General features: G+C 44.7%; 1 protein-coding gene across 2 annotated transcripts; it reads right to left on the reverse strand.

The window, feature by feature from the left end:
- Positions 1 to 570: 570 nt before the first annotated feature.
- On the reverse strand, positions 571 to 22,429 carry ZBTB5 (zinc finger and BTB domain containing 5). 2 transcript variants are annotated; one of them, XM_024763026.1, is made up of 2 exons: positions 22,224 to 22,429; positions 571 to 4,986 (listed from the first exon to the last, which is right to left on the reverse strand). In XM_024763026.1, exon 2 carries the CDS (start codon positions 4,980 to 4,982, stop codon positions 2,952 to 2,954), a length of 2,031 nt encoding a protein of 676 aa, XP_024618794.1. In that variant the 5' UTR covers positions 4,983 to 4,986; positions 22,224 to 22,429; the 3' UTR covers positions 571 to 2,951. The 2 variants fall into 2 exon arrangements, with proteins under 2 accessions (XP_024618794.1, XP_024618795.1); XM_024763027.1 differs by lacking the exon at positions 22,224 to 22,429 and adding an exon at positions 20,837 to 21,333.
- Positions 22,430 to 23,412: the final 983 nt, after the last annotated feature.

The following is a 23,412-nucleotide window of genomic DNA, read 5'->3' on the forward strand; positions in this document are numbered from 1 at the left end:
ATGTTCACAATCCTCATTTTTTGGTCAAGACTTATCAAGGTAGGTGGGTTTCTTAATTTTTATTTTAAAATTAGTTTCAGCACCTTCATATTTTGTCCCTCGTGTCCATCTCCTCACTCCCCAGGTGAATGCCCTTTTCTAATCACCTCAGTCCTCCTAAGGCCAGGCCACCAGCACTGCCAAAGCCCTGCTCCTGCTGAGGGACCTGGGCTCCAGTTCTTCCCCGCAGCTGAGCCATACTGGAGAGTGGAGTCTTCACCCTGGGAGGCACGTAAGGGAGCGGCAGAAAGCGCAAGATTTGGCAGGCCCACTAGGAGTAAAACTGCGGTGAGAACAACACATCACCCTTGTCCACAGCTCAGAGACAAAGCTCAGGGAAAGCACGAGGGACTGATGACCGATAATTGTTATTAACCACAGCATGAGAGAATTTTCTAGGAAGTTTGGTTTTAAAAAAAAGTACTGGTCACAGCAGGGTTAGCAGAGAAAGCAATACTACTTCATTTTTTTATTTCAACCTTAAAAACCTAAGGCGAAGAAAAAGAACACATAATTAGTTAGAGGCATGAATACGACAAATTTTTTATTTCAAAGTCTCAAATTTTGACCAGCATAGCACCACTGACACAGGTGCCCTGATAGAACCTTATAATTTGGTCACCAGAAATGATTATGCCAAGCTATAATTAAGGCTAACCAATCAAATCCAGGTACCCAATACCAGTTAAAATTCAGGTAGAAACTACCAATTTGTGGGAACCCTGGGACTGGTTTTCCAGGGAACCTCTGAATTATTTTTTAAGTGCTACAGCATGTACGAGGACCTGGCTCACAGGCTGGCTTCTCACATGTAGGAACTGATTGACTAAGAGGTAGATGAGAGATTCCAGATTCCACTTAGCAGTGGAGAGGCAGGGCGCCAGCCGCTGTGTCAGAGATAGGCCCCAAAGCAAGTCCACTTAAGCTGGAGCTCAGGTGAGGGGGCGGCTTCCTGGCACCTCCTCCTCAAGGTGGAAGGGGAGGAGGGCTGCCACTGCTCTCCGGGTGCCACCGATTCCTCTTCCCAAGCCAGGCAGGGCCTCTCTCGTTCTCCACGCTGACCCACCTGCCTCCCAGGGTTAATCTCACGAGTCACTGGTCCCCACAGAGGGGTGGATGTGGAGCCTCCTCACATCAAGTCAGAGCATGACTGCTAACAATTCGCCACAAACAGCTGAACCTCACAGGTGATCCCACAGCCTCCAGCCGTCTCCCCCACATCTGAAAGGAGAGGAATCAGAGGTTTCCCTTTTGGTTTTCCTCCCTGGGAATCAGTTCATAGGAGATGCTAAGCAATGAACATTGTAAGTTTATCCACAGACAGATGTGTAACTGCGTACGCTAGATTAAGAGGAGAAAACACTCGCTGATTACCTTTCTTTCTAAACAAAGGTAAGAACTGAAGGATTTCACTCAATTATGCACAATGGCTTGTGTCTAAAAAAGCTGTATAAAAAATGGACTCATGTTCATGCATGAATTAAACTGACTTCATGAGCTCTATAGAGACACATTAACCTGTGCTTTTCCCCTGGAAGCTCATGAGCCAGGGCTCAGCCTGACAGCTGCTACCAAGAGCCCCAATGGCACAGGGTCAGAAGACCACAGGTGGGGCTGGGGAAGAGAAGCAGTGGGGTCCAGGGAGGCCCAGGGCAGTCACCCAGATGTCTCCTCAAACTGTCTCAGATGCTGCTTGGTGACTTCTGTGCTCTGGGCTGCCCAACCCATTTAATTTACCCATGAGTACTGCTGCATTTGGATTTCACACATTCAGTATTGGGTTGGGGCAACAACAAAAGTTCAGGGTCTGTACTTTAAAACGATAGTATAGAACAGTAATAAAACCCACGATGGAGGGGGGTTGATTTCACTTTTGGTTAGTTTTTACCTGAAAACAGTAATCTAGGCCCGGGAAAGATGCCATATGTGGCATGAATGTGAAGAAGTGAAGCAGACAACGGGTTTGTCGTTGGGTGAGATGTGTCAGGCTGCACCAGCCCCCGAAATCTGCACGGAACAAAGGGTAAATGCGCCATAAAAGATCTCACTAAACAGGACTCCACACCATCAGAACAAAGACAAACACTAGCTCTTTTCTGACTTCCAAACATGGAACTGTAACATATATATTACAAGTTGGTTAAAATACTGCTAAAACAGCACATACAGAAACAATACCTTACTTGCTGCTCCCTATAAGTACATACTCCTTTTACAACTTTGTTTTTAAAACCAGGAAAAATTGTTAAAACATCTATGTAACAAACAGTGATGTTTTCCAAAGTATATATACACCTAATAGTCCAGAGAATGCTCGCTCTGGACCCAGTGTCAGCACCATGAAAGTGCAGTGTCTGTGACTGCAAATCAGACAAAAATAAAAAATACAGTATTTTCTGAAGCCTAGGACTAGCTCATGATAAACTTGAAAGCATTTTTGGCAGACAGGTATGTCCTCAAGGGCCTTCCTTTTAGACAGGCACAAAGTTGCCACTGGTTACACTTAAGTTTATCTTGCATCACTGTACAGGTATATAATCTCATCAGAAGGTATATAGGAAATTTAAATGCTTCAGAGTTTTACAAAAATTGCTAAAAAAAAACCTTTGCACTTCAATTTTTAATTGTCAAATGTGCCACTTTTAATGACATCGATTCCAAACTACTTTGCATTACTCAACCCTAAGGAAGAACTTGGTTTCAGGGATTGGATCCCTTCTCAAAGCGTACATTTCACTCAGAAATGTAGCAGTACAAGCACTACACCTATTAATTCTCCATTTATTAGTCATCGAAATTTGCATGAGCCATTCGCAGCCTGAAGCCTCAAACCCAACGGCATTAACCACCAACCAAAAGAGACTGTAGTTTAGGTCCTGATACTGGCCTCAGCATTATCTCAAGAGGTCGGGTTAGAGCAAAGTGCTGGGAAGGTTGCTGCTCTGCCAGCGCAGGCAGGTGGTCTTCGAGTGTTTGTACAGGTGGCTGGACTGACTGAACCTCTTGCCGCACTTGAGGCAGGCGTAGGGTTTTTCACCTGTGTGAACACGGATGTGCTTCTTGCAATCTGTCAAGGTCAGGAAAGTCTTGCAGCAGATTTTGCAGGCATACTTGCGAGCCCCCTCTACGACTAAGACGTTGTGCTCCGATAAGGCCTTCTTGCACTTTGACAGGACGTCAGCAGATGCCCTCGTCAACTGCGGGGGGCCGGGCTGCGAAGGGTGGCCGTTTTCAAATGAGGATGTGGCCGCGTTCATCATTAGCTGGGAACTGGCAGAGTTCTCTGGGATCTGTGAGCTCCTGACTGACGTTACCACTGGCATTTTGGGAGCTATGCGGCGGTAGTATGGAAAGTTACTGGCTCCACCTCTAGGGGAGCTCATCATTACCCTGGAGAAGGAGGAATGCAACCCCAAACCAGACCTGGAAAAATCCATCCCAAACTGTTCTCCTCCTTGGTAGCCTGAGGTCTGCACACATGGCAGGCCCATCACTTCCTGCATAGGCCTGACGAAGTGAGCATCTGTGGGCTCGCTGAACGGGTTCTCCATGTGAGAGCCAGGGGCTGAGGAGGGCCCGCCTGCAGGCCCAGCCTCTGGACTCAACAAATAAGGGGCTTCCCCCTCCAACCTGCAGTCACTAGTGGTGTTTGGGATATTATCGTCATTGTTCTGATTTGCACTAAAGTTACTTCCTCTGCTCTTGTTAAGAAAATTTGAAATGCTAAAAGTGGATTTATGTTCTAGGTTATTTGTGACTTCCAAAATATGGATGTCTCCTACCCGGTCAGTGCTAGACTGGGGATCTGAAAAACTCCGGTCGCTGCTCTCGGGGCTGAGGTCTATCTTCTCGGCACTGACCACCACTCCCTCCACCTCCACCGATTCGCTGCCTTCCGCTTGGGAAGTCACGTCGCTCACTTCATCCTGAGGCTCAGGAGAGCTCAGGGGCTCAGATTTAACCACCACTCTCATGTGCTCCTTCTCACCAAGGCCAGCCTCAGGGTTTTCACACTGAAAACCACTTTTCTCAGGTGTGGCTTCCTGCTCAAAACTAGCCTCGACCTGAGTGGCGCGGGAGGCCATGGAGAGCTGGGTCACGTTGCCGGTGCTGTTGTCGGACTGGCTGGGCACCTGGGCATCTTCTTGAGCACCAAAGGGCCGGTCAAATATGATGGCGCTGTCGTCCTGGGTGTCGGTCATCCCGTCAGCTTTAGGGTTATCCACGATCTTCAGAGAATCTGGTGAAAAGAACTCCTCCCGAGAATGAACCCCCGGCCCATTCTCTGGCGTAACGTCGGAGATGGCAGATTCATCCAGGGTGGGTCGGAGCCGCTGTCTGGCCCGCTCCTCTGCAGACTGCTTGCGCTTATGCAGGCGTCTCATGGGGAAGGGTGTCCGCTGGTCCAGGTTACTGCGCATCGAAGAGCTCATGGGGGCCGGCTGCTCCTCACCACTCTGGCTGGAATTGAGGGCTGAGCTCACGATGCTCAGTCCCAGCTGCTGCAGCATAAAGGAGCGCTGCATGCGGGCGCTCTGCTCCTGAACGCGCTCGGTGGGGGGAGACATGGGCAGCGTCCTTGTCGTTAGGTAATGTTTACATGCCTTAACAACAGAGTTCAAGTGCAGGTGAGAGGCTGCCAATAAGACATCCATAACATTGCTCTCCCCCAGCATGAGGGTGGAGGTATACATCATGTCAATCAGTGCGGCAAAGGCCTCCGCTGTCACTACCTCGCTATCCAACTGGATCATGTTCATGGTCTGATCTCCCTCTGCCACAGAGAACAGGGCTCGGAAATGTGTACTGCATGCTGCTAGGACCGAGCGGTGGGCTTTGAAATGTCTGTTCCCCACTACAATGACACAATCACAGAGCTGGCCATGAAGTCTCTGGTAGTTCAGCTGCTGGAAGATCTGTTCAAAGTGGCCAGGAAAATCCATGATCCTATAAAAAAAAGAAAGTGTTAAGACACAGAAGAGCTTAAGTCAAAGGGCACAGAGGGTGCGACGACAAGAGAGGCATGGGGACTTCCCTGGTGGTCCAGTGGTTAAGACTTCGCCTTCCAATGCAGCGGGTGCGGGTTTGATCCCTGGTCGGGGAGCTAAGATCCCACATGCCTCGCATCCAACAAACCAAAACAAAAAACAGAAGCAATGTAACAAATTCAATAAACACAAAAAATGGTCCACATCAAAAAAAAAAAATCTTAAAAAAAAGAGGGAGGCATGAATGACCAAGCTTGGACCTTTCAAAGCTCGTGATGTTTCTGATGGTGGGCACGCAGACTAAACACCTGTCCAATAAGGAGCAAATGCTGATTCGGCTAACAGCCCTGGAAGCCTGCACACACACACAGATCAGCTATGGGCTGTTTACAGCCTCCGCTTCACCCTTACATGACCCACTTTTAACACTTAGGGTCCATGTTAGAAAAGACCAGTGTGTGGGTGATGCAACATCTATCTATACCTGAGAAGTCAGAGTTCTGCACTCCCTGAGGACAATAAATAAACTCCAAGAAATTATAAACAGAGTCTTTTAGCAACCTTAAATAAATAAAAAGGGCATATCAATATTAGTGGGGAAGATTTCCAGTTATAGATGGTAGTAGATTGCACTCATGCATTTACCCTCTCCACCCTTAAAGTTTTTTGGTTTTGTTGTTTTAAAGGTAAAAACCCACAAGGGAAAAAAGAATGGGAAAGAAATATCAATAGCATTTTGGAAGCTGGTAAGCAGGTAAATGAATACATGCTGACTGACTTAGCATGCCCAGAAAGCTGAATCCTAAACTGGCAGTGGCTAAAACAACCTGACATATATAAACCCCCACCCACCCAGAGGCTCAGAACTGGCTGCCAAGGTGCCAGGGGAAGTGGAGTGAAGATGATGTCAAGACAAGGGGACTGGCTGGAAGTCTATTCGATAAAAAAATAATCTAATGGACGTTCCACACCTGTGGCACAGAAAAGGTAAAGCTATAGAGACAGAGAGTAGATTAGTGGTTTTCTGGGACCGGGGTTGGGCTCGGGGCAGGACGCAAGTGGGAAGAGGGACTTCTGGGGGCATGATGGAAATGTTCTAAAATTGGGGTATGATGATTACACATCAAATTCTCTAAAAATATTTGAACTGTACACTTAAAACAAGGAATTTTATGGTATGTACATAGACCTCAATAAAGCTCAATAAATTAAACTTCAAAAAAAAAAGAAGAAAGAAAAACAAGAGATGAACAAGCTCCAAAACCATCTGCTCAGACTCCATTTTCACCTGTAGGGCTTCTATACATCCAACCCAACCGACTGCTTAGAACATCACATGTATCTTTGATGATACTAACAGAATTACTAGGTTTTTCTCCCCCTTAGATGTGATAACGGCATTGATTTTTTTTTTCAAAAGAGTAGTTTTTAAAGAGATAACATACTGAAATACTTACAGATGAAATGACATGATGTCTAGCGTTTGCTTCAAAAGCTTATTTTTTGTACATTTGAAATTTTTTATAAATGTTAAAATTAAAAAAGGGAATAAAGAAGAGACCGCATGGACTATGGGTGGATCACTTTCCAAAGCTGAGTGTGGAATCATTACATATGTACATTTTCATCTCTTGGACTCATCAGCAACAAGAACTTGCTTGTCCTCTCCTAAGAAACTGCTACACTTCCTAGGAACTACAGGACTGCTGATTCAAAGTCAAACTCCTTGACTAGTGCTCATGACACACTCTCATTGTATGGTTAGAAAACAGGGTCAATAACCCCCAAAGTGGCGCTGCTCTGTGCCTTCTGCCCACAGACTGTAGAAGCTGAAGGAGCCACAAAGTTTAAAACCCTGTTTTATCCTCTCCAGCGAAGGAACCTCTGGTCCTCTGGGAGGGAGGGAGGCAGAATCTAATGGTTACACCCCAGGATACAAACACATGCAGACAGTTGTGCCTGGCACTAGAGATAAAATGATCAACAAGACATCCATCTCTGCCCTCAGGGGTGACAGACTAATCAACGTTCAAATACAATAAAGTATTACAAGTGCTGTGGTAGGAAGTACAAGGTGCTACAGGAGACAAAGAAAGGGCGCCTGCCTCTGACGGGTTGGTGGAGGGGGTGTGGAAAGCCTCTTCGGGAAAGAAGCCAGCAGTCCCCTGCTGGGCTCTGGTGGCTGAACCAGAGAAACTCTGTACTCAGGACGCGAGGCTGGGACGAGCTGCTACAACCCACAGCTGGAGCATGAAGTTAAAGTCCGCACTAGAAGGTAAGACATTCCACCCACCAATAGAAGACTAGCAGCCCAGGGTTCAAATACCCAGGGAATCCCTCCAAAAGACCACTTGGGTCCCCATCAAACTTCCCTACAGTGAAGCCCACCAGTCCTCAAGGCCGATTCACTCAGCTTCCAATCAGTCAGGTAGAAGCACCACAAACTGGAGGGGGAAAATCCCTAACATTGAAACCGAGTGTGGCCCTATGGGGCTCCCAGGCACGGAGGCTTTTTTGTCCCCCATTTCTTGTAGGCAAAACTCCAGCCTCCATGACCTTCCCCGAGTTCCAAAGGGCAGATTCGAACAGTTGCTAATCAAGGGAGGAGCAGGTAAGAAACAACCTGAGGCAAGATTAAAGGGACCGGAGAAGATTAGGAGACCGACTGAGACCCTGCACACATCCTAATCTTGTCAGCAACCCCATCCTTTTGAAACTCTACAGAAGAAGAATGCAAGACTGTTACTGCCTTCGTCCTTATTGCATACCCCTGACCATGAGCCCCGACTATAAGACCTCTCCCTATTCCCCAGGGAGGGGAGCACAGTTCTTGAGGTGCTAGCCTACTGTGTTCCCTCTTCGCCTGGCAAAGAAATAAAGGCACTCTTTCTTTCTCCTCCATAACTGTCTCAGAATTTCTGTACAGCATCTGTGCACAGACAGCCAAGATTTTGGCAACATGAAAGACAGAGCCCTAAACAAACAAAAAGCATCTGGAAGAAACAGAACTAAGGGCGAAAAACACCTATAATTAACATCCTCAGAGAGCTAAGATACGATATCCATGAAACAAGGAATGTTTTTAATTTTTTTTGAAAAGAAATATTCCAGAAACAAAAAGTATTGGAAGTTTAAAATTGTAAAAAAAATTTTAAGTTACTAGAAGGGTTGGAAGATAATAATATGGCTGAGGAAATGTCACAGACAAGGCAAAGGAGAAATAAAAGTGAATGAACAAGAGAAAAAAAGAATTAACTAATGAAGCCCAAAGTCTGAATACAAAAAGAGAAAAGACAGAAAATGGGGAGAATGATAACAAAGAATAATTCTCAGAACTGAAGAAGTTACTTATTCACACTAAAAAGGTCCACCAAGTGCTCAGCAATATGAATGAACAAATCCCCACACCTGGCTCATTACAGTGACATTTTAAAACACCTGGGATAAAGATCTGGGAAGTTTGAATTGGGGGGAGTTAACAAAGAATCAGGAATAAAACTGGCATTAGACTTCTCAAAAGCAATACTGGAAGGTAAAAGGTTCTTTAAAATTCTCCGAGAAAGTTACTTCCAACTTAGACCATACCCAGCCAAACATCAATTGTAAGGGGAGACTACGGCATTTTCCAGACAAGCAAGAACGCAGAAGTCTACCTCCCACATATCCCTTCTCAGGAAGCTATTAAACCTTGTGCTTCAGGAAGCTGGGAATAAACCAAGAAAAGGAAGATGAAGAATATAGGAATTGCACACACATCCTAGAAAACAGGCAAAGAGAATTTGAAAGATGATGCTGAAGCCCGAAATGAGAGCTAGGCAGCAGGACTGGGGAGCAGACTGGAGCAGGAATATGAGGGACTCCAAGGAGTTCCCCAAGGGAAAAAAGGAATGGAGAGATCACATGATATAGTTGAGAGCGCTAAGAAGTTAACAGTTTTATGAAAATGTGAAGATAGGTCATAAAAAAACAAGAAGAATTTTATTTTATTTTATTTCTTTGCGGTACGCGGACCTCTCACTGTTTTGTCCTCTCCCGTTGCGGCACATAGGCTCCGGACGCGCAGGCTCAGTGGCCATGGCTCACGGGCCTAGCCGCTCCGCGGCATGTGGGATCCTCCCGGACCGGGGCACGAACCCATGTCCCCTGCATCGGCAGGCAGACTCTCAACCACTGCACCACCAGGGAAGCCCAAGAAGAATTTTAAATGGGACAGTTATTAACTCCAGGAAGAATACATGGTTGTTTAGTTGCCGTACCCTATGTGTTTTGTTTACAGAGTCATAATAATGTGAACACAGAGCCAAATTTGAGATACTGGAAGGGTAAGGGAAGGCCAATACGTGTGGAGGGGGGAGGCAGAGGAGAAGTGGTGTAAGAAAGTTAAATTCTCATCTTCCCTATTAGTCAAGAAATGCTGTCTTAAATACTACCTCAAGAAATAGTAATATAAGAACGCTGTTTGGAAATACAGAAAGCAGTAGCAGACGAAACAACTAAAGTGAAAATGGCTGCCTCTAAGGAGGGGGAATTTGGAGGGGAAAAACGGGGGACAGAAGACTGCTATTTTTTTAGCTCTAAACCTAATGGAACTATGTGGCTTCTAAAATATAAATACATACATATATTTAACTTTTATAAAATAATTTTTTGGGTTTTTTTTTTTTTTTTTTTTTTTTTTTGCCACACCACATGGCTTGTGGGATCTTAGTTCCCTGACCAGGGATTCAACCCACGCCCTCAGCAGTAAAAGCACAAAGTCCTAACCACTGGACCGCCAGGGAATTCCCAATATTAAATGAAATTTTAAAAAACATGGTAGGGCTTCCCTGATGGCGCAGTGGTTGAGAGTCTGCCTGCCGATGCAGGGGACACGGGTTCGTGTCTCGGTCCGGGAAGATCCCACATGCCGCGGAGCAGCTGGGCCCGTGAGCCATGGCCGCTAAGCCTGTGCATCTGGAGCCTGTGGTCCGCAACGGGAGAGGCCACAACAGTGAGAGGCCTGTGTACCTCAAAAAAACAAAACAAAACATGGTAGATCCTTGACATTCTAAAGGCATACACCCTGAGATCTTTGCACATCTCCAAATTCACAAGTACCATTATGGCACTTCACAAGGATTACTGCAAGCAGAAGGCCACATGGATGCCAAGCTGCACACCAGGCTTGCCCACTTGCTTTAGTGGCCCAGCCCTACAGAGCAGGCCAAGTAATGACTGAGTGAAATGACAAGTGACCACAGGACACACGCCTTCAAGATCCCTGGGAAATAACAAAAATGACAAACTCTAAATCCATAAAAACCAAAGGTCTACAGTGCTAACAGAGTATTAAGCACAGGCCTTTGCTGCACCTGGAAAGTTACAAATGGATGGTAAAATGCCTCAAAGCAGGGGCCACGTGTTGGCCTATTCTTTTACATCCTGTGTTTTTTCAGCTTTTGAAGAGTTTCCAACAACAAAATACATCACTAAAACACGTACTTTCCTGCTGCCCCCTTCTTGCTTTATCAAGATTCCCTGATAGGAGTGAAGGGCCAACAATGGCAAGCAGCAGCACATGTGCCCCTGACCCCACCCAATCAACCAGGGACCACAGAGCTCAAGGCTTTGGGGAGATTAGACAAAATGCAATTATTGCTCACAAGTCTATAGCTCCTGACTTGGAAAGTAAACACGTATAGTAGTAAGTGTCAAGTTCCAAGGAGGCGATTATTTTATAGCGGTAACAGGGAAGAAACATTCTGGTTCAAGAAACAAAAGAAATAAAACAAGGAGTTGTCTCAGGAAGCTGTACCAGCCTCAGAGTCACTCTGAGAACTAAGAGACCATGTCAACTGGAGCCTTGTTAGGTTAAAGCAAGCAGCACCAGGCACTGAGTTTATTGCTTTCTCTCCTACTGTGGAGACTGGAACCAATGTTGTAGAACTGTTGCAGTGCTGACAGTAGTAGTAATAATAAAACAATAGTGACTACTGTTAGAGAGTCTTCTATGTGCTAGTCATTGTGTTACGTACTTTTTATTTATATTATCTCTAATCTCCAAAACAACCTTGTCAGGTAGGGCTTACTATTCTGACTTAACAGATGAGGGGAACATAAAAGACTAACTTCCCAAATAAATGGTATTTTAATGGAGCATTAAATGGGCATTCTGTCTAATGTCCTTCTTCTTCAACAAGCAGCAGAAATATGATCATCTGAAGAAAAACAGCCTCCTTATTTTTTGTAATGTCAGTTATCTTGAGTATAAGAGAAACCACCACTCTTTTCCACAAAAGGTCATTCACTAAAATGTCAAACTCCTAATATTCAATCCCCCTTTCTATTGAAAGGGCATAAGTAGCAAGGAAATTGTGGTCTCAAAAGCACCATTTTGAGGAGATTCCCAGGGCCCAGAAACCTATGAGAAGAGACTACTGAGGTAGCTAAACATGACCCCAATGAAAACAGAGGTTTAAATAATGTTGCAAAATAGGTAAACAGTTCATATAACTTCCTGTCATCCTAGAGATTGTCAGCCCTACACTAGATGCCCTGACACAGTCCTTGAGATCAACTCAAGTTCTCCAGGCTCTTCTCCAAACACTTTAGGGATGCCTGGAATGTCCCGCTATGCCTTATTGTCAGGCCTTCATCAGGGCAGTACAAAGGCTAAGGATTCCTTTCTTCTTAAGGGGGCCTGGAAGTTGTGAAACTAAATGGTGACATTAGAGATGATCATCAAAACCTGGAGAAACACTTATTCTCTAAGTTAGTAACTGTGTTGAATTATCTGTTTAGACATAACTCCAAACTAATTTCTCCTTAACGGCAATATTCTTTCATCTTAATATCATTTAATCAATTTATGATCATTTAGATTAGCAATAGAAATCAAATCCACTAATATAAAAGCTAATTTTAGCCATAAAACTGGCCAATTAGATTATTCAACTGCTCCTTCCAATATATCCAGAGTGTCAGAAAACACTTCAGGGTAAGTCAGAGCCCTTAACTGGATACAATCAGTCCGCTCAACTGATTTAAGGAGGAAGGGATTTATGGTAAAAAGATGTTAGGAAGCTCACAAAATCTCCAGGAGGGTGGGAGAGTGATACAGGAATGCCCCAGAGCACCCAAGCACATCGTGGAAATCATTACTACCACTACTACCTCTATTTTCCATGGATCCTGCTCTGGATTAGCTGCCCAGAAGAGAGCTGCCATTGCACCTTCTACACCAGCACAGTCCAATACAACTTCCTACAATGACAGAAATCAACAGCATAGTTGCTATGCTGTCCACTAGTCACATGTGTTTACTGAGCACTTGAAATGTGGCTAGTGTGACTGAGGAAATGAACTTTTAATTTTAATTAATTTAATGTCTACTGGATTGGACAGAGTAGTTCTAAATGCTCAGTATTATTCCATATTGCTCACATCTGCATCCAGACCCCACTCAGGTACCTACGACCAAGGGAACCTAGTTCTCACATCTGCCCTGTAATGATGATTCTACCTTGGGAAATGGGACACACAATTTGCAGGCTCTCCAAATGGAAACGTGGGGGTGTTCAAAAGGCTGGACAGCTGCCAGTGACAAACAGCCACTGTAACATTCCTCTGACAGTTAGAGCCCCTCCCCATGTATGTGATGGGTAAATGGCTTTGGAAATGCATAGCTTTTTTGGGCAAGAGGTGATCGTCCCGAAAGTGAAAGAGAGAACCAAAATAACAGAAGGCCAAAGATCTAGTATTGTAGTACACGTGCACTGGCAGTGCAGACATCTTCAACTAGCATTTATTGAGCCCTTCCGTAGGCTGTGAAGAGGAACTAGGGTAAATTTTTAAAAGCTCTAGGGAATTTAAAACAGAACATTTAAAAACACTTATTTGTTAATTAATTTTTAAATAAAAATAAACAATGACAGGGATTTCCCTGGTGGCGCAGTGGTTAAGAATCTGCCTGCCAATGCAGGTGACATGGGTTCGAGCCCTGGTCTGAGAAGATGCAACATGCCATGGAACAACTAAGCCCGTGCACCACACTGCTGAGCCCGCACGCCTAGAGCCCGTACTCTGCAACAAGAGAAGCCACCACGATGAGAAGCCCACACACCACAACAAGAGTAGCTCCCACTCAAAGCAACTAGAGAAAGCCTGCGTGCAGCAACAAAGACCCAACGCAGCCAAAAATAAATCATCAATTTTTAAAAAAAGACCCAACGCAGCCAAAAATTTTTTAAAAATAAAATAAAAATAAACAATTACATGTTAACTTTTATGAAAAATAACTATACCCCCCTCCCCGGAAAAAAATAATGAGAAGAGTGGCACTGTTTTACATTTTTGCATTAACAGAAGATAGCTGGATTCTCATACTTGCTTCTGCATTCAGGATTTTGCAATATCATACACGAGTGTACACTCGTGAAAGAATTAAGTGAAAAAAGTAAATAAGTCTTTATATCAATATGAAAATAGCTTTGACCTCATAGACTCCTTGAAAAACTCTCAGAGGTCCCTAAGGGTCCTTGGACTATACTTTGAGAATAGCTGATCTAATGAAAATTCTAACTCTACTGGGGGATGGAGGAATGTGGAGTGTGCATTGAAATGCACAGAGCAAAACCAGTACAATCATAAGGAGAAATTAACAAACTCATAAAAAACAAAATTCTTATCTCTAACCAAGGGGAAGTCAATAGATAATGCCTAAACTGAAAAATTAAGAAGCTCCAAGCATGGCTTTTTACATATGTATATAAATATCAAAGGAATTAGTTAAGAGTTGAAAGTGGGGGCTTCCCTGGTGGCGCAGTGGTTGAGAGTCCGCCTGCCGACGCAGGGGACACGGGTTCGTGTCCCGGTCCGGGAAGATCCCACATGCCGCGGAGCGGCTGGGCCCGTGAGCCATGGCCGCTGAGCCTGTGCGTCCGGAGCCTGTGCTCCGCAACGGGAGAGGCCACAACAGCGAGAGGCCCACGTACCGCAAAAAAAAAAAAAAAAAAAGAGTTGAAAGTGGGAGTCTTGAGGAAGAGAAATGGGGAGCAGGGAGGCCAGGGCCTAGTATTCATCTTAAAAATCTGTGGAACTAAAAAAAAAAAGAAAAAAAAAATCTGTGGAACTATTTGATTCCTTAAGTGATGTGTACTTAGCAAACTACATATATATCTTTGGTAAAATTTCTTTTTAAAAATCTAAAAAGAGAGCTTGAACAGACCATAACTGGTCCCCACCGCCACACACACAATTAGAAAGAGCTGCCAAAGAATTACTTCTCCCCTGAAGAGGCACCAGCACCAAGTAGTTTTACAGGAAATATCTATTGAATGCTATGGAAAAGATAATTCCTATATTATTTAAACCATTTTAGGATAGAAAGCTTCCTATAATGCAATTTTAAATATTGATAAATAGCTATTATATCACATGCCAGGCAATGCAATTAAATACTGTAAATATTGGGACTTCTCTGGTGGTCCAGTGGTTAAGACTCGGTGCTCCCAATGCAGGGGGCATGGGTTTGATCCCTGGTGGGCGAACTAGGATCACGCATGCCACATGGTGCGGCGGGGAAAATAAATAAATATTGACCAATCTTTCTGAATGGACTGGTAAGGATAAGTTATATATAGTGAAGGGCAACCTACTGCTGTCAGTATACTGACTGACTTTTAAGAGAAGCTATTTAATATCCAGCAAGTAATCTATCAATTTGTAACTTTGACCCAAAGCAAGTGTACACTACAATATTTTTTATGCAGGAACAGAGTTTTAGAAATTTGCAAACTAAATATAATTAAGAAAATACACTTATACCACTGCTTATTACATTAACATGAATAATCAAGAGTTGACTTTTCTCAAAAGATTTACTTTCCTAATAGTGCTTTACTTAGACTAATAAAAAAGTTCATTTGTGTTCTAGGGGAACAAGCCAGTTAATAGCACATTTTAAACTGTTTGACTTATATATTGACCTACCCACATGCTTTTCAATAATATACTTAGTTCATAAAGAAATGTACACCCATACTCAAACATCATCTACAACATATCAAGTGATTTGCTGCTGGTCTGCCAGGCAGGACCTGCCAAGGCTACACCTGCAAGAAGCATCTTAACATTCTAAGAACTCTTAACGTTCAATATCCCTAATCTAGATAAAACCCTAGCAGAAAAATAACTAAACAGAACTTTGCCTCCACTTGTAGAGATGACATAAGTGAAAATAAATGTAAGAGAACAAAACTAGGCAAGGTCCCAGTCAAGCAGGCTAGGATTTTTGATGGGGTTACAAGTCCTGGAGTCCTAGAACATTCATCCATATTCTGGTCTGATCAACTAAGTGGGACTAGGTAGGCACACAGGCGTCCAAGGTTAACCCCAGCTACCACATCTGTCAGCATGACTAATTTTATAGTCTCTCTGGTTCTGCTGTGTCAGGGCAGCTCAGAAATTGGACAGATTAAGTGTAATAAAAAGGAAATCAGGACTTCCCTGGTGGTCCAGCGGTAAAGAATCTGCCTTACAATGCAGGTAACGCAGGTTTGATCCCTGGTCAGGGAACTAAGATCCCACATGCTGCGGGGCAACTAAGCCCACGAGCCACAACTACTGAGCTCGAGCACCTCAACTAGAGAGCCCACATGACCTGGAACCTGCACACCAGAACTACAGAGCCCACGGTGCCCTGGAGCCTGCACGCCACAACTAGAGAAAGAAAACCTGCACGCCACAACTAGAGAGAAGCCCACGTGCCACAACAAAAGATCCTGCGTGCCGTAACTAAGACCCGACACAGCCAAAAGTAAATAATATAAATAAATAATAAATCTTAAAAAAAAAAAAAGGAAATCCATCAATGACTAAAAGTGAGCATGACTGGGGATGTCAAGCTAATGCCAGAAGCCCTTACCATCTCACCCTACCCTCCAGCTCTCCCACTTTACCAGCTTGTTTTCCAGTTCAAAATTCCTAGGGCTGGACTTCCCTGGTGTTGCAGTGGTTAAGAATCCGCCTGCCAATGCAGGGGACACAGGTTTGAGCCCTGGTCCAGGAAGATCCCATATGCCGTGGAGCAACTAAGCCTGTGTGCCACAGCTACTGAGCCTGTGCTCTAGAGCCCACGAGCCACAACTGCTGAGCCCGTGTGCCACAACTACTGAAGCCCGTGCGCCTAGAACCCATGCTCCACAACAAGAGAAGCCACAGCAATGAGAAGCCTGCTTGCCGCAACTAGAGGAAGCCCGTGCACAGCAACGAAGACCCAACACAGCCAAAAATAAATAAATACATAAATTTCTTTAAAAAAATTCCTAGGGATTAGCTGACCTAAAACTTCATAATTCAGCTTGAATAAGAAAAGTTATTAGTGACCTACTTATATTCTAGTGCAAAGTCAAAATGCTTCTACTAAAACTTCTTGTTGACTCCAGGGACTATAATTTCTCTCTCTCTTCCAAAGTGCCTGATATACAACTCAGTAAATTATCTTGAATGAATTTTGTATTTAGGTGAAATGTAACACCGTATTACCCAACAGTTATTTTTCTGAGAGTCACAACTATCCCTACAATCAGCCAAAAGCCAGAAAGAAAAAGTCTCAAAATATCCAAAATAAAGGTCAAAGCCTATGTATGAAAGATTTCCTCATAGGGAAGTACCTCAAGCCCTCACATAGTCTTTTTTTAATAATTATTTTTTTAATTAATTAATTAAGCTGCAAAGAGACAGCTGATGCACTAAGGGAAAAAAGGGGCCCAGCAGCACATACTGGGGCTATTAGCCCTAAATTTTTACATATATAGAAAGCGCATGTATGTGGAATCTCTTTCTTTTTTTGTTTTGTTTCAGTTTCGGGGGGTGGTTGTTTTTTGTTTGTTTTTGGCCGCACTGCATGGCTTGCAGGATCTTAGTTTCCCAACCAGGGACTGAACGTGGGCCCTCGGCAGTGAAAGCACGGAGTCCTAAACACTGGATCACCAGGGAATTCCCTGCAATCTCATTCTTTAAAAATATAGGATAAATGGGACTTTAGCGTAAAGGCAGCCTTTGATTTATACATATACTGTGCTACTCAAGTTTGCAAAATAAATCACTTAGCATTTTCTCAGCAATATTACCTTCCAAGACCACTCACAAAGTATGCCTTTAACCTGTTACTATGTTAGCAAACAGGTCAAAGCACCTGTGCAGTGTAAGTAACACTGCACCACACTTACCACTATACTTCGATTAGTTGGATGAAAGGGTTGAATGCCTACTAAGAGCGAGGTCCTGTAGGTATTTTACATATATTCTCTCTTATGGATGATGATCAAGCAGTGACTGTCTTCCCCATGCCTAGGGCCAACATCACCCAACTAGTACAGCAAGTGAAGGATAAGAGATATGATCCTAGGTCCATCCACAAAACTTCACTTTGCAGTAATGGGAGTAGCCCCCAGGAAGACATGGGCCCGGTGGCTGATGAAAGGATATTCAGTGGAGAGACAGTAAGCAATTACTAGTGTGAGCAAAGGCTAGGAATAAGGATCAGGCAATTGGAGGGAGTGAGGGGATGAAGCTGAAAAGCAGGGTCAGGGTCAAGGATTGGAACTGAGTGAAAAGACAGGTGTGTAAAATAACAGCTAAGGGAGTGAAAATTAGAGCAAGGATTCTGGAAGAGCTGGCAGGAGGGGCTTTTCATCTCTTTTCTTCCTCAAATCCTCCCTTATTACCAATGCTACACGCCACTGCCACCACCACCACAGACCACACCGCCAAGCCCTCACCAGTGCTAACAGACCCCAGTTTAGAAGGTCAGCAGGATGCAAGATAAGCTTTGCCTTCTCCTCCCACTGCTCCTTACCACTGGCTCCTCCCAACCCTGCCTTCCATGAGGCTGGTGCCAAACAAGAATCAGGGAGCAGAGCCTTGGGGAGAAGAGGGGCTGGGTGACAGAATGCATTCCTGGTGGCAGGATCACCTGTAATAAGGGGAAGATCTTGGTGTGCCCAAACCTGTCAGGGAGGTGGTCAGCCAAGGTGGTGGCCCACCGGCAGAATGCTGTCTGATAGATGGGCATGCCCAAGACAGTCAGTTACATGACAGTCTGACAGCACTGCACTTCAACTTCAAAATAATTTATGACAGGGGCTTCCCTGGTGGTGCAGTGGTTGAGAGTCTGCCTGCCAATGCAGGGGACACGGGTTCGTGCCCCGGTCCAGGAAGATCCCACGTGCCGCGCAGTGGCTAGGCCCGTGAGCCATGGCCGCTGAGCCTGCGCGTCCGGAGCCTGTGCTCCGCAATGGGAGAGGCCACAACAGTGAGAGGCCCGCGTACCGCAAAAAAAAAATAATAATAATAATTTATGACAAACTTCAGTGCTTTATCCTATTTAGAACTTTACACTTGCACTGTAACTGTTCTAGAAATTTCCCTGTCTCGGGTACTACATTTTCCTAAAACTTCAAATGACTAGCCAGCCAGCTGACTGTCCAGATAAAAGAACATCTGTAGCCACTTAACGCTCTAAAGAGCATACAAACTTCACAAAGGTACCCAAAAATCTATAGAAACCATCCATCAATGGCTTCTTTTAGCTGTTTATATATTTGAGACTATATTTTAACATGTTTTAAAAGTCTAAATATATTTTCCCTCTATTATTTAGAAAATGCTGCCTGACACACATCCCAGTTGCCTCCACCACACACAACCTTTTCAGCAATTTTTTAAAATAGCTTTTATTGCCTTGCACCCCTGACAGATCAAGATACGTATTTCTTAAGGAAAAAAACTAAACTTCTATCAAGAAGAAAGCCATGCTGAAGCATTGGAGACACAATTATTGATGGTGCCTTTCCAGAAGAGAAGATGAAAAATGGATTTAATTCATTTCTTATACCTAGTTTACCTTCAAAGTAGTATATTCCTTCACCTCTGAATCATTTGTCAAATCAATAGTGTTCCGCAAGTGACTGATACTTCACCTGCTAAGTTGCTTTTGACATTCTACTCAAAATACAATACAGTGTATGTTACTACATGTGTTTAGATTTTTGTACCATCTGTACATTCCTCTCAAAACTGAACCCCAGAACAGTGGGTTTTCTTCTCCCTGTCCTCCTTCCTCAAATCCTCTCTGTAGACTAAAACAGAAGGACTTGTATTTCAAAGACCTTTAAAATTGAAGGTCTTATATTTTTAGAGGAAGACAGCTGAGTAGATTTTAAATTATAACTAATTTAGATGTACTGAAAAATCAATTACACCAAGTTAACAATATCATGTATGGAAGAAAGGGGGGAACAATTCACCCTAATCATTTTAAACTTAAGCTGGAAATAAAGCATTTGTAAACTGTTATCAAGTATACAAAGTAACAAAACACCAAGTACAGTTTCCAAAAAGCAGACCCAGCACTCAATCATCCTTTAAAATTTGTCAAAGAAACAAAACAGTTCGTTAATTCCCCTCTCAATAAGGAAAAAATATTACTTCCAATAGGATTCCTTTCAATAGCAAACTTTCTTCAGAGTGCAGATTTGGAAAATTAATTGCTTACAATTAACAACAAATTAGTTGGATACAAAAGTCTTTTAATTGCACCAAGTCTCATTAAATCTAAGATGCCAGTGATTATCAAGTGCAACATTATCTCATGTAACATTGCGGGGGGGGGAAAAACAATGCCCGTTAAGCTATGGTATAATGCTTACTTATGGCATCCTGTCCTCAAGATTAAAATGTGAACAAAATGTGGTTTAGAATCAAGGAAATACTGGAACCTTAAACATATCATTCAAGTATGTTAGAATATCACAAGGAAAATTATGTACAGATAAAATAATCTTAGATACTAAGACAGTAATCTATCTATATTACAAATGTCAGTACTCCAACACAATTCCTAATCTGAGCGGTCAGAAAGATAAATCAAAGCTTTTAGTAAATAGATGTATAATTAATCAAATGAAAGGCACCTCCCAAAATTGGAATCTGGAGATTAAAAGCCACTGTTCAGTAATGACAATGATGAAAACAACTGTAAGAACAATAGTTCACTCAGAAACAGCTGGTCTTTTAGCATGAGTTCACCTCATACTTAGACAAAAGGTGCCGTGTGGTGTTACATTCCATCCCACCTGCTACACTAACAAAATTTGGCTCTACTAGACAACATCCATATTTGAGAAATGTTAAGTACAGTCAAAGAGAACTCATATGCTTAAAACTGACAAACAGGAAAAGTATTTGTTTACAACAAATTTATATTAAAAAAATAAAAGTTGAAGACTAACATGGAATCAATACCTTGGGTTTTTCTTTTCCCTTTCCAAGGAGAAACTGAGGCAGATTCAAGATTCTGTCAGCACTACAGCAAACTTTGTCATTTCTCACTGTACACAAGCTATTTTTAAGTCTTACCCACGCTATAGAACTCCAGTTCAACATAATTCATGCTAAATACTTTAAATACTAAACATTTACATGCATTTTGTATCCAACTGATTTTTTTTTAAATAACCAACTACTTGTGATAGCCTTACGACAAAGTCTCTTTTGAGAGCACTGACCCCTAAGCTTAGGAAAACACCCCATTCTAAGATGCTTTTCTTCCAAATCTTATCTCTTTCAGAATTTTGCTAGACACCTCAAATAGGAAGAATACAGCTTGCCAGTATCCCCAGCTAACTATACCATGTTTTGACACAACTTTTAGGAGAGAAAAAGCAAATCAAGAAAACATGCTGACTTCAGGACTCTTTAAAAAGTCCTGGTTCATTTACTTAGCAAAACGCAAGAGCCCGAACAGGTCCTCAACGAGTTAGTCTTACCTGGCAGGTCACCAAGCTGACAGTGGTGGTGAGGCCAGTCTTCCAAGTTTTCTGGGATTTCCAGAGGGGACTAAAGTAATAGTAGGAGGCCTTCCCTTGGTTTAGGGGCTTTTCTCTAAAATTCTCTCTCTCCTCTCCCCACCTGGTCTTTTTCCCCCTCCGCTAATCCTTTAGCTTATCAACCTCACCACCAAAATCACAACACTGAATGCACTTTCTCCAGAAAACGGTGAGGCACCTAGCCCACCTTTTTAAAATTATCTAAGGCACAACAGCCCCTACAAGGATAACAAATCATCAGTGATGTCTAAGGCACAGCATTCTCTTCAACCTCTAAAGAAAGATCCTAATGTATGTAATATCTTCTACCTACTACAACTGAAAAGTGTATGAACATATTTCGGAAATATTTCTGCTTCAGTTCTTGAAGGTGAAGGGTTTCTTACTTCAATTCATTAAAATTAACCAGAACCCAACCATACTACTTAGTACTCAAGATTTCACTGCGCCTTTACCTAAAATTTTTCCTCCAAACTAAATATTTAGGATTTGTGTCCTATTCAGAAATTAGCTTCCACAGTACCCTCCACGATGCCAGAATGCACACTGACTTAATAACAAACGACCTTTTTTGGAAGAGAAGAAAAACTAACCTTCGACCCCCCTTAACTCACTGCCTAAGGTTAGTATTTAAGTATAAATCTGCGTGTCCTCCAAACAAGGCGAGGAGGACAGAAGGCTGTTCTTACCACTGCATCCCCCACAGCTCCTAGCACGAAGCCTGGAAGCAGAGGCCATTCAATAATAGCCTATAAACACTGTAGTCCTCTGATAAGTTGGGGCATTCCAAAACACTGGCTCCACCCCTCCAAGGGTCAGCCTCCAGTTCCCGATTCCAGACCGCCTCGGCCTTGCTCTGGTGTAAATGAAACCTCGTCGCTCAAACAGACCCAGGATGGGGGCGAGAGAGCCACCCGACCCCATCCCGCAGATCCTCTATTCACCCCGCCAGGCTGTTGGTCCCAAGCCTTCCCCACCCGATCCCAGTAACCAACGTCGCCGGCCCGCAGATCCGAGGGGGCAAGAGCCCCGCCCCACCGGCTGGACCGACAGCCTGGCGTCAGGACACGGGGGACGCCTGCGCAGAAGAACACGCCTTCCACCCGCCTGGCCCCTCCGTTCCGAGGGTAACAATACCACCTCAGAAAGACTGACAAGGTAGGCGGGGGTGGGGGGATGGAGGGGAACCGGTACGCGTCTGCGCGCGCCCCGACGCCTGGACTAGACCCTGCTCGCGCCGCCCATCCAGCTCCCCCAGAGCCCAACTGTCTCCACGTGAGCGCGCCCGCGCGCGCCACCACGCCTCGCGCTGACAGGGTTGCCTCACCTGAGCCGGACTCCGCCCCCCTTCTCGCTGGAGGAGGCGGTGACCCTTCTCCGATCGGACCCGACAGTGTCGGAGGAGGCGGGAACGTCCAGGCTGGCGCCCCAGTGATGGGATTTCCTCCCCCTTCCGCCCACCCCGCCTCTCGTCCTCCGGCTGCTTCAGCCCGTTCGCCGCCGCTCTCTGAGAATACCACGGCAGCTGCCCACAGTAAACGGAAGTGACGCAACACGAGATCGCCTACTCCGCGGCTTTTCTCCTCCCCTCCGGCCGCGCTACAGCCAATCAGAAGCGGAAGCGGCGGGGCCAGGGTAGATGTGCCGCCAGCCAGCGCGCGGAATCCGGCGGAATTTATTCGGCCCCGGGAACATTGACCAATCCGCGGTCCCAGGAGCCTCGCTGTGTTTACTACCGAGCGAATCCGTGAGCCCTGCAGCCAATCACCGTATGCCTTACAACACGTAAAACTGTTATCAAATGCCTTTTAAAGCGGGATTTATCACTAAGCGACTCTAGGATTGGACTACAGAAAAGCGACTGTGTGCCGAAGCCAATCCAGACCCGCTGTGGTGGAGACCAGCGGGTTTTCCGCCTCATTCCACCAGTCACAACTACGATTGCCTGAGGTCTGAGCTAGGTGAGAGGCGAGCCCGTGAGGTAGTGTCCCACCGCTGGCTGGACCTGAAGGATTTCCCCACCCTCACGGCGCCCGGCTCCCTCTTCGGTGACACCGGGCTCCCTCTCCAACGCGAATTCCCTTCGCGGGACCTCGTAGGCTTTGGAAAAAAATAAAATTCCAAGACGCTGTTTAGGTTGAATTAAGCCAAAATCCAGGCTAAAGACGCTGAACCGAAAATGCCATCCATGTGACGGCAGTTGGGTCCGACACCGCGCCACGTCCAGTCCCGGTGGCGGCGTCTCCAAGGGCTGGGGACTGAGAAGTCTGGCACTTCGCTCCGCATTCCGTGCCGCAGGTCAAATAAGCCTGCAGTCTCCAGAACCAGTCTTCCAATGAACAGAATGGGAAACGTGGAAGAGTTGCGGACTTCGGTGGGACAATGTCAGAAAAGAGCAAGGTCCGTGCGGCTCCCGGGCTCCCAGGTGCACGCTCGGACGGAGAGCCCGAACCCTTAGGTACACCGGCCCCGGCGCCTCCGACGGCAGAAAGAAGCCCACCTTACCCATGTGAAGA

This window comes from Neophocaena asiaeorientalis, unplaced genomic scaffold, assembly GCF_003031525.2.
Source record: "Neophocaena asiaeorientalis asiaeorientalis breed wild unplaced genomic scaffold, Neophocaena_asiaeorientalis_V1.1 scaffold449, whole genome shotgun sequence".
In the NCBI taxonomy this organism is placed as follows: domain Eukaryota; kingdom Metazoa; phylum Chordata; class Mammalia; order Artiodactyla; family Phocoenidae; genus Neophocaena; species Neophocaena asiaeorientalis.